The 11,081-nt window shown below is 44.4% G+C and overlaps 1 protein-coding gene across 1 annotated transcript in view; it reads left to right on the forward strand.

Annotated features, from left to right (window-relative positions):
• VPS54 (VPS54 subunit of GARP complex) overlaps window positions 1-10,345 on the forward strand; it is a 48,358-nt gene extending 38,013 nt beyond the window's left edge. The window contains exons 19-24 of the mRNA XM_084283677.1: window positions 1,455-1,542; window positions 3,135-3,256; window positions 3,368-3,448; window positions 6,770-6,877; window positions 7,766-7,860; window positions 9,831-10,345. Coding sequence (XP_084139803.1) covers window positions 1,455-1,542; window positions 3,135-3,256; window positions 3,368-3,448; window positions 6,770-6,877; window positions 7,766-7,860; window positions 9,831-9,936 — 600 coding nt within the window. The 3' untranslated portion in view covers window positions 9,937-10,345. The remainder of the gene's footprint in view (window positions 1-1,454; window positions 1,543-3,134; window positions 3,257-3,367; window positions 3,449-6,769; window positions 6,878-7,765; window positions 7,861-9,830) is intronic.
• Window positions 10,346-11,081: the final 736 nt, after the last annotated feature.

Raw genomic sequence — 11,081 nt, forward strand, 5'->3', positions numbered from 1 at the left:
TCTGCTCAGTGGAGCTGCTTCTGAAGTCCACCAGGAGGCATAAGAAAAGGCCCTGCTTTTCAGGAGGAGGGGATGAAGCGAATGTCAGACAGTTTCAGATCCTGACTTCTGACTGAGAGCAGAGTAGATTATGCCCCTTGTCGGCTCAGGGACCACGTGTAGCTCAGGTTCAGCTGTGAGCACTAGGTCTGGGTTGCTTTTTTTGCCCTCGACTTGCTACTCTAGCAGCCCAGAGCAGGTGCACATCTGCTGCTCACAGCACATCCCCTGCGGTCCTGAGTTTGGTGACTAGTTTCAGGCAATAGCTTGAAAATAGTACAAGAAAAGGTGCCATCTCTTTAGGTTTAACCTCCTGATTTCCACCCCAGTGTCTCAGTTCTGCTCAAACACGAGCACTGGAACTCCTGTCCATTCAGAGCAGGGCTCAGGGACAACAGCAACAGTTCCTTCATCACTGCTGCATCACCCAACCTGGGCTAGAGTATTTTGGGTCTTGTGCTGAGTGGTAGAGCAGAATTCCAGAATAAGACTGACAGTTCCTCTTAGCACATCCTTAACCTTCCAGAGACCTCGTTGGCCTGTGTGCATTTAATTACTTCTTTCTGCTGGAGCTGAGTTAGGAAGATCAAGTCAAAAGTCATCCATTATACCTGGAATTCTTGTAGCTTTGTTTTTTGATGTTGCTTCAAGACTTCTGTGCATCATTTCCTAGATCTCAGCACTCTGTAGTGTTATAAACACAAATTTGGCTACTTCAGCAGCAGTGAGTTTGTTTTTTTTCAAGCTTCCTGTAACGTGAACAGTGTGAAAAGTCTGGAGCCAAAGTTAGAAACGAGTCCTTTTGATATTTTCCGTTCTGGTATTAACACTTCTACTCCCTCCACTCTACCTAGCAAAACTGGTGAGATTTTTACCCTTCACTTTGTCCAAGGCCCTGGTTTCAGAAGAACATTTTTTTAGATTTCTAGTACAAAGCTGCTAGTGTAGTGCCTTCAAAGTAAGGCTGAACGTAGCTAGTCTGCAGCACCTCTGACTTAATACTCTATTTCTAGACTCAGAGAAACCTCACCCAAAGGTCTCATACAAAAGCAGAAATTAGTCCCCGGACTGAAGTCACTGACTTTCTAACTGTATTTTTAATAACATTATTTCTACTTCCATTTCATGAAGCACTGCCTTGAGTGCTTTAGCCTAAGCTGAGTCAAAAAATACTACAGGCCAGTGACTGCTGAAATTGGCTTTAAAAAAAAGTTCCTTTTGTCTTACTAGTTAATAATCATGGACTCCTCTGTAGTATGAGTATGTGGAACCCTGGTAGTGCCTTTGTTTATTTTGTAATCATCTGTTTAACCTTGCACAATTCTAATGATAGTATTTCTAAACTGTGGCTATGTGTCGTTCTTACAGAGTCAGCATACCTTTTCATTAACTTTTTTTTTTTTTTGGTCTTGTAGTATTTCAACTCTAGAAGCTGCCAACTGGTACTTGGAGCTGGTGCGTTGCAAGTTGTTGGCTTGAAAACAATCACTACAAAGAATCTAGGTAAGGATTTCTGTATTTGAAGTGTCAAATCTCATACTCCTGTCTGTTTAAAAAACAAACAAAAAATCAACCACTAAACATTTAGGATAAGCTATTCTTGTGTTGTGGTGCTGTGTGTGGAGCACAGGCAGTGATAAAACCTTCCTTGTTAGAAGGTAAAACAAATATAAAGGGTAATGAGTTGTCTGTTCAAGGGGTGCACTAAAATCCATCAAATTCCTTTGCTGTCTACCGCTTTGCTTCACAAATACAAAGCTCTTCTCTGTTGTGAGAAGGAAATAAACAGGCTAGTAAGTTTTTCCATGAAAATGTTTTGCCTGTGGGAAGGCGTAGTTACTTTTTCAGTGGTGGCTTTGGTGTGCTTGGGAGCTGCTCAGCATTTCAGCCTTGAGACTGGAGGTATGTAGGTAGAGGAATCCAGCCAAACGCCAGTCTCACCGTGTGTTTTGCTGAGCTGTGCTGTCCCATCTGCCCTGTGGTGCTGTGTTTTGTAACGCAGTGTCCAAATGCTGCTCCTGTGGGTTATAACCGCGTGTCAGTAATGTGCAGAATGATTTCTGCGGGTGGCTCTGAATCAAACAGTCTTTATGTGGTCGAATGGCTCAGTGCAGTCAGGTAAATTAGGGCTCTGTGTCTGTGTGCTGAATCCAAACTCTGGGCTTTAGAATCTCTCATATGAAGGGTGCAGCTATTTAGCTGAATTGGCAGTGCAGAGTTTGCTGCCTGGGTTGCTTTATCTGCCCTTTTCAGGGAGAGCTAGGTGTAGGCTTCCACGCTGCAGAACAGCCTGACGTGGTGCTTCAGACCCCTCAGTTTTAAACTGAAATTAAGAGCCTTTGGTGGCTCTTCACCTGCGGGTTAAAGCAGGTGTTTGAGCTCCCAGTTCCCATGTTTCAGGGTGTACTGATTACCAAACTGCATTTAACTTCTAAAAAGAGATGAGCTTGAGGGTGGTTTGAGAGGCTTCTGGCCAGGGAGCCACGGGCTGTGGTGTTGCAGCAGACACAGGTGAGCAGAGAGAAGAAGCTGCGTTCAGGACCTTGCTCCAGAAGGCTTGGCGATCGTGCTGGCACCACCGCATGTCCTGCTGCTGGCTCAGGAGAAGCTCAGTTTTGGGAATCCTGCCGGCACCACAGGCAGGAGCTGGCTCTGGGCAGCTCGGCGCTGGCAGGGCAGTGTGTTTGTGTACATCTGTCGGGGGAGAAATGTTGGTGCCTTGAGAATGTGGCTGCCGAGGTTAGGTAGCTGATGAGTCAGGTCTTGTGAGATCTCTCTGATGTCTGCATGTGCTCAGGGCTCAAAATGTCAAGCAGACACTTAAAGCCTCTTGTAAAATCAGTCCCTTATCCCATATCTTACAGAATCTGGGTGTGAATTGCCAGGTACTTGTCTGGTGTCTCCACTGGGTGGGGTCTTCTAGGGGGAAAAAGTGCTGACCTTCTGCCTTGTTACCTTGTTTGGTTGTTTTAAAGCATATTAAATGGCATTAGGTCTATCTCAGTCATGTTACAGCAGACACAGTCTATACCAAATGACTCTTCTTGTGTAATAATTGTTGTTTTTCTTTTCCTCTCTCACTTCTGGATTTACAGCCCTTTCTTCACGCTGCCTACAGCTAATCGTACACTACATTCCTATTATCAGGGCTCATTTTGAAGCTCGACTGCAGCCGAAGCAGTTTAGCATGCTCAGGCATTTTGACCACATAACAAAGGTAATTCTTTTGGCGTTTCCTAATTAAACGGGAAGTTCTGCCTCTCAGTTGTGCTCTGAAAAATACGAATGTCATTAGATAATAAATAAAAGCCATTCTCTTTCATTACAGGATTATCACGACCACATAGCTGAAATTTCAGCGAAGCTTGTTGCCATAATGGATAGCTTGTTTGACAAACTATTATCCAAGGTAATGATTTACAGAAATAATTATACACACTGGAAATTGCAGTTGGAGGTCTCACTGTATACAGTCTGGATGTTTCAAATGAAGTCTTAAACTTTCCTCATCAGGAGTCGTTTGAACATCTTAGAACTTTCTGTATACACAGTTTAGTGCAGTACCGGAGAATTTATTTTGTCCTAACACTTGCCACATGGGTGTCATTCATCTTCACCCCCAAAAATTGTTGATTTACTCCTTCATCAGTAATGGGCGTGCTTTGACTGGCGTGGATGCTCTGGTGTTTAGGAGCTGAAGCGCTCTCCTGTCTTGGGCAGTTTTATCCCTGACAGCTCGTCTGCAGTCAGGTTGCTGCTGCTGCCTCTTGCCTGTCCCAAAGAGCTGGTTCCCCTTTCCTGCATTTCCAGATGGTGTCTCTGTGCGTGTAATTTCCTGCAGCTGAGGAAACAGCAGAAAAATGCTGAGGAGGAAATTTTCTTGAGGGAAGGATCTGCTCATTGATAGGGCTGCAAGCCTGGGGACTAGAAGTCTGTGCTGAGTAGTTCCTGCTGTGTAGCAGAGCTGATGGCTGTGCCATTAGGTTCTCTTAGTGTTTTATGAGTGCCTGTCAGCTCAACAGGTTGGCCCTGGGCAGGCTCCAGTCACTGACTCACCTGGAGGCTGCACCCCTTGGGGCTACGGAAGAGACTCTGCCCCAGGACGGGCCTGTTGGGTTCACTGATCTGATGGATAAAGCATGTGAGCATTTAAAGCTTAGTGCTTTGCTTTGGCTCTTATGCTCTTAAAAAAAAAAAAAAAAAAAAAAAAAAAAAAAGCTCTTTCATGAGAGAAAAGGATTAATCCTTCAGCGTCAGATTTGATTGATTGACCTTGGCCAACCTCTTCCTTGTGGCAGCTTGTGAGAATCGCAGCATCTCCGTGCTTGGGCACGGGTTGGTGTGCAGGGGGTTTCACTGCAGTGGGGCAGCTGTAACAGGCAGAGTTTCTGTCTTCCTTGCTGTTTCTATTATTTTAGTGTTTGTTGTTTATTCTGTGCTGTGCTTTTTCTTGTCATGTGTTTCTTGTAGCCGCAGCGTCACCTAAATGTAGGGAAAAAATCCAAAACATTTAAGTAAGAACTTTTTTTCCCCTCTGTTGTGTTTACATTTTGAACACATGTTTATGCCCTTTTCTGAAGCTCGTAAATAGCAGTTCTGTGCATGGCTTTTTGATCACTTTTTGTTACTCCTTGTGAAAGTAAAAAACAAATGCAGGAATGTTGGTCGTTGATACTAAACAAGTTAGCCCACAGCAGATCACGAACACGCTTTTTGTGCCTGGTGGTAGTTAGTGAGCATCTATCCCCTACTGTCCTTCCGTCTTTGCAGCCTGCTCACCTCTTGTGAGCTGGCAGGAGATACAAACTGAGAATATTCCTGTTCTATAAAGGTCCTAAAGGCTTGAGTGAGAGCGCCTGGCTCATAGGAATGCAACCCACAGAGTACAGAAGAGGAGGCCATGTGTTGGTTTGCCTCCCTTCCTAACATATCCCATAATTTGGCTCCTCTTGTTCCTGCAGTAATAAAGTCCTAGCACTGCAGGCAGTGCTTGGGCAGCGCAGGGAACTGATTTCTGCCTTCCCAAGCCCTGCAGAGCAGGAGCTGTGCTCTGCCACCCCACCACCACGAGGCCGGGTGCTGTGCGGGGAGCTGTACCGGTGTGCAGCCAGCTCCCGGCATCCCTCTGGTGGCTTTGGCACCGGCGTAAAGAGAGAACAGGGATGTGTAACAGCTATAATTAACAGTTTTAAAAGGCATAGGTTTTTAGAAAGGGATAAATGTTCATGGAAAAAACAAAACAGGTGGGGTTCTTCGCTTCTCTTGCAGCTTGCTGTCTTGTGACTGGTTGGAAGGAAGAGCAGTGAATTTTTGTCTGATCCCTCGTGGCGTTACACGCTGCTGACCTTAGCGGGAGATAAAAATGGCCAGCTACGTGCAGGGCTGGAGCTCATGTTTCTTTCTGGTGCTGTAGCTTTTTCCCTGTCATCATGAGGAGTTTGTCTGTAGTCATGCAAGAGCCTTAGCTGCGGCTTGCCAGTTCCCTCTGGCTTTACACCACGCTGGTAAATTGTAAATCGTTCGTTGCCTAACTCACGTCTTGAGGCACAATCCCGGGCGCTCTGTGGTTGTCCCACGCAGGGAGCAGGGCTCCTGGAGCACTAAGTACCACCTTTCTGCTACTTCTCCTAGTAGTTATTGGTTTGGCTTTTCCTTAAAGGCTTTCTCAGAACTCCCTGCTCCTTTTTTCTCCCCCACTTGGGCAAGCTTTGTTCTCTTTCACAATTCAGGCCAGCATATGAGTGAGCATCTCCTCCTATGTGCTGGTAAATTATTAGTGAGCATGAGTCAGGCCTCGCGCTGAGTTGTGCAAGCCTGTGTGGGGAAGGGTCGCCCTCCTCAGAGAGGCAGACCCACGGGTGTTTAACCCAGGCCCCCGCTAGCACAGCCTCTCCACCAGGAGATGAAGAAGAGCTGGCTTCGCTGCTGCTGCTGGGATAGAAGTACCTGGAAAAACTAAGCTCACATTCAGATTTTCCCTTTCCAGGGTGGGGATGTAAGAGTTTTGTTCCCTTTGCAGCAAATCGCTCGCCTTCTGGTGGTTTCCATGCCTCGTTTCTCAGATCTCGGGCGCTGTTAGAGAAAAGAAGTTTCCTACTTTGCTTTCCCAGATATTCCTGCAGCAGTTTGCGTTAGCTTCTTGGCCCACACTGAGTTGTCAGCACCTTGCATTTTATGCTTTTCTTCCCTCGTTCCTTCAGAAATTTGTATGCATGCAATCTTAGAGAAGCAGTCTCCTCTGGTGAAGTTCTGGGGGGCATATTCTTCAGAGGTATAATCGTTTCTGTCAGGGATCCTGGCGAGAATATAAATCCAAAGAAGAGTGGAGTGGGCCAGCTAGCAGGGCACATGGCGTGCATCTCTTCAGCCGCTGCAGTGATTATTCTGTCCGCATCTGTAATTCATAGGGTAATGGAAACCAACAAAAATAATAAGCGAGGAGAAGCAATTAAAACTAACCAAGATGAGCAGATGAAGTTGGGAAATTCTCAGCTTTCATAGCGCTTTGAATGCGACTGTTTAGAAAGCAGGAAGTGATAAAAGATTGTACGATGTTTTGGGAGCCACAGATCGTGCCCAGTGACTGCTTTCATTTGTGGTGTGCTAAATGAGCCTTGGTCCACGACACCGTTAGCAGCAACGCGGGGCTTTAGGTGGCCGATGGAAACTTTCCTGTGAGAACCAGTGAGCCGTGGCAGGAAGGAGTAAGGGCTTTTGTTTTTATTTCCAGTATGAAGTGAAAGCTCCTGTTCCTTCAGCGTGCTTCAGGAATATCTGCAAGCAAATGGCAAAGATGCACGAAGCTATATATGATCTCCTTCCCGAGGAACAAACTCAGGTGAATGTTATTTTTGAGATTCATGTAACACCTCCTTTGCAAACGCACATTCACTGTGTAACAGAGAGACTTCTGCTTTATCTGTGAACGGGGGGGAAATACCAGGTTTTTGCAAAACCCACACATGAGAGGGGTTGGCAGCAGTCACGTAGACAGCTTGGTCTGAACCGAAATAAACATTTGAATGTGCAGCAAGAACAATGAGACACACAAAATTAACTGGTTCCAGCATTTGGAGCTGTGGTTTCATGTCTAGAGAGGTGGATCTTCAATTCAGACATTAGTGCTGAAATTGTATGCAAATGGCAGCACTTCAGGGCTCAAAGGCAGCCCTTTGGGGGAATTCTTCTGTAACACTGCTCAAACACAGTGGGTTCTGAAGGTCCCTAAACGTATTTTGTGGCCAAATTGTACCAGATAGGCTTTTCTAGTATTTTGCTGCAGTTGAGTCTGCTGCAGAGTTGTAAATCTAAGGGTAGGAAGGGCCGATAGTCACTGAATGTGCTGAGCTGTAGGTTCTCTTTTTACACTAAATTAAATGTTCCCTTCAAACAGTTTTTTGTACTTCCTCATGGAAAAAAGACTGCAAGTGGTTGTAGTGCAGGAAAAAGATACGTTGTCTTCTAGCCTGAATACAAGTTGCCAGATGATCCAGAGGAACAGGGAAGAAAAAGGTCATGTTTAAAAGGGTGTGTCTCTAAGTGCAACATGTAACAGATAAGGCAAGTTTATACTGTCCTGTAGGTGATGTATTGAGGGAAAATCACACGGATTGCATGAATAAAACAGGTGAGTGTGATTTTAGTTATTTGCAAGGTATTTCTTCTCTGTAGGCAATGATGCAAGCATGGGGATGGTTCCTTACCCTGATTCTTTGGTTTCTTCCAGATGTTGTTTTTAAGAATTAACGCAAGCTACAAACTTCATCTGAAGAGGCAGCTGGCCCACCTAAATGTAGTCAATGACGGAGGACCTCAGAATGGGTGAGTTTGAGCACTTCTTCTACCGCTTAATTTAAATGGGTGGACATTGTCCTCTGTAAGAAGTTTGGAAAGCAGAATGCAGCCACACTCCCATATTTTTTATGGATTTGTTTGGAGCCTTCTTATGATAAGGGACATCACCATCGGAATGCAATCAGCTTGCTAACAGGTTGGGGAGCTGGGCACTGTCTTACTGGAGGCCTGCTCTGAGACTTGTGTAGGGCTCCTCAGTTTGTGAATTGCTTTTTCCCCTTCGGTGTGACAGCAGCAGCCACATTTTAACTTGCAAGAATTGAGTGATCCTCGAAGCAGTGTTAAAATGTGGATGATGACTCATGGTGCTAGCAGAGGAAAATAAGAAAAAGTGGCATTTCATCTGTGCGTCGGGTAGCTTCTACACAGCAATTGTTTTTGTGGCAGAAGCAGAGATTTGAACTGGAGATAAGCTCTGCGAGCACGTTGCCCTTTCCTGTCCCAGTACAACCTTCCCTCGCCACAACTGGTCAGCGGCACTTCTCAGGGGTGGGTGCCTGATGCTGCCTGGTCACCTCAGGAGGAAGCGTGCAGCCTCTTGTGGCTTAGTCTCTGTTTTAAGGCAAATTGTGCCCTGAAATAAAAGGCTGCTTAATGACCCTTACTTGTGGTGAAGCAGGAGTGGAACTCAGTCAGCCTACCCACCTGCAAGAAAGCCTTGTCTTAGGTTGAAGAAGCCAGAGAAGGAGGTTTTATAAATGATCTTAAATGTTGCTGGAAAGAAGAATTTTGTTCCTGTCCCAATTTATTCTTTCTTGTCCTGCTTAAGCTTATTCATCCTTGTCCTCTATGTGAGTCTCTGTGAAATGCTGTTCTGTACTCATGGTGTAGTTATAGATAACAGAGATGTAAGCCAGCAAGTTTACTGCGTAGAGCGAGGCTGCACAGCCCAAACTCGAGCACCCAGGGTGCTTTGTGGAGTGTTTGATCTTGTGCTTCTTGTGTAATCCTGAGCTGTGCTGTGCTGTCTGCGTGCTGCTGCTTTTGGTTTTGGTCAATGTCTGTAGTTGGAGGGCCTAAAAGGATCCCTTTAGCGGCCCTGTGTTTCCCAGCAGGGTCATCCTCCCTGTCAGAAGGGTCCCTCACCTCCAGCTGGAAGCAGTGATGCCCCAAGCCTGCATCTTTTGTGGCAGCAGTTGCTTCCTTTAGAGCACACATCTCTCCAAATACGTAGCTGGGGCCTTTTGAGAAGGAAAATATCAAACACTGCATTTCACTTGCTGCTGTTCCAGCAGTCTTTACTGACCTAGTTTTTAGCACGGTTTTCTGTTTCTCATCCCATTTTAACCTGCTTGTTTCTGTAACAATAGTAAAAATCCAAATCTGTGAATCTTGGTTATCTTTCACCTGTGAAAATACAGCTTTCACTCCTACATCTTGCTCTTTCCTAACCAAAAACACTGTGGTCATGTTTGTGTGATCCCACAATATGTTTCGACAGTGTAATGGATTTTAACTCTGGATATAAGTGTTGTAAACACTCAGTATAGCTGTTTGGTTGCTTTTCTAGTATCTAAAATTATTATTATTTTCTATTATTATGAATATTTTTCTATATTCAGAATACAGAAGCTAATATCACAATAATTAGTGTTCTAAGTTGCGATGGAATCAATTTTAAGTCAAGATAAGCCTGGGATTACAGCAAGAGGATAGAAGTTTTGGGTGCCTAATTCCTGCTAAACTTTATCTCCCTTCCCCAATAACTGGTTTTAAATCTAGCAGGAATCACAGCTTGTGTACTATCACCATTGTAAGAAAAACCCCAATCCCATTGAGTTTTGGGCTGATGTTTTTCATACCTAACCTGGTCATAGTATTTGAACATGCATCACAGTAATTGTTTGATTCATAAATAACCTCTGGTGGCTTTTTCTAAATATTTGAGCTGGAGTTGATACATTCAGATGCTAATCTTATCCTGTGTTTCAATGCAGACTGGTTACGTCAGATGTAGCTTTTTACACTGGAAACCTTCAAGCGCTGAAAGGCCTTAACAACTTAGACCTGAACATGGCTGAAATTTGGGAGCAGAAGAGGTGATAATCCACTGGGAGCAGTCACTTGGCTCTGACAACAGACCGACTTTCTTCTAAGAAGCGTGACGACTGTGAGGTGAATACTTAAGAACAGAGTCCAAGAAAGGACACTATTGATAGTCGGGGAAACTAGACTCAGAGTGAGCTGCAGGGAGTGATCTTTTCAGTGTCCTTCAGCAAGAAACAAGTGATCAGCTGTCTGTGCAATGTTTTTCATTCTCTCTGGAAACAGACTCAGGTTTCTTTGGACCAAATCCAAAAGAACACATAGCTGTAACACAGCTGTAGTTGTCTAGAATGCTCTGTATATCTTTATATTAAAAAGATGCTTTGCATTTCTTCTAGTGCAATGAAATTCACATGGTGTCCCACCTTATTTAATGATGGTACAATATAAGAATCTTGCAGTTGGAACTCTGTAGAAAATGTTTTTCTCTATGAAACTATGCTGTTCTAAAATTTATTTTTTTACAGAACTTTATATAAATAAATGTCTTTTGATTGCTTGCATATAGGATTCAGATTTGTTAGGAAGCAGTCCTGTTTCAGGGTATTTCTCACAGCTGGGCTCTAAACTGCCACCTGAAGATACGATTTTCTAATAAACTGCCTGTTCACTGAAGCCATTACTAGAGGATAGAGTTGTGAACTCATAATCGTTAGCAACGACAAAATAACAGCGGGCTTCTCGTGGAACCTGAAGGTAGTAAAAAGGCTGGTGTGCAGATGGCTTCCTGCAGCTACCCCACCGCCACTTACACCAGGGTAAGTACTGTGCTGAGTTGTTTGGTTTTTCACTAAATAGAGACAGAATAGGACACAGAAAATGGGCCAGGAGGCGTTTTAAAGTTTTTAGGCTGCTTATAAAGGGTTGTACTGTTAAAGAAGGTGCAACTGAAATTAATTTAAGAGTTTTTTTTTAAATACTACCTTTTAAGACTGGATGCTGCCAGTACTAAGTAAAAGTGCCTGTGTATTTCACCTCACACCTCTTTACCTAAGCATAGTCTGAGTGCCTAACCCTGTGCTGATTATGTATGATGGAATGGTCTCCAGTGTGTGCGCGCCTATGGTTTCTTCAGACAGGCATGCTTATCTGTTAGCATAACAGATGTCACTAATTGTCAGTCAAAATAAAGCTATAAAATC

Source organism: Netta rufina (assembly GCF_964035555.1).
Source record: "Netta rufina genome assembly, chromosome: 3".
In the NCBI taxonomy this organism is placed as follows: Eukaryota; Metazoa; Chordata; class Aves; order Anseriformes; family Anatidae; genus Netta; species Netta rufina.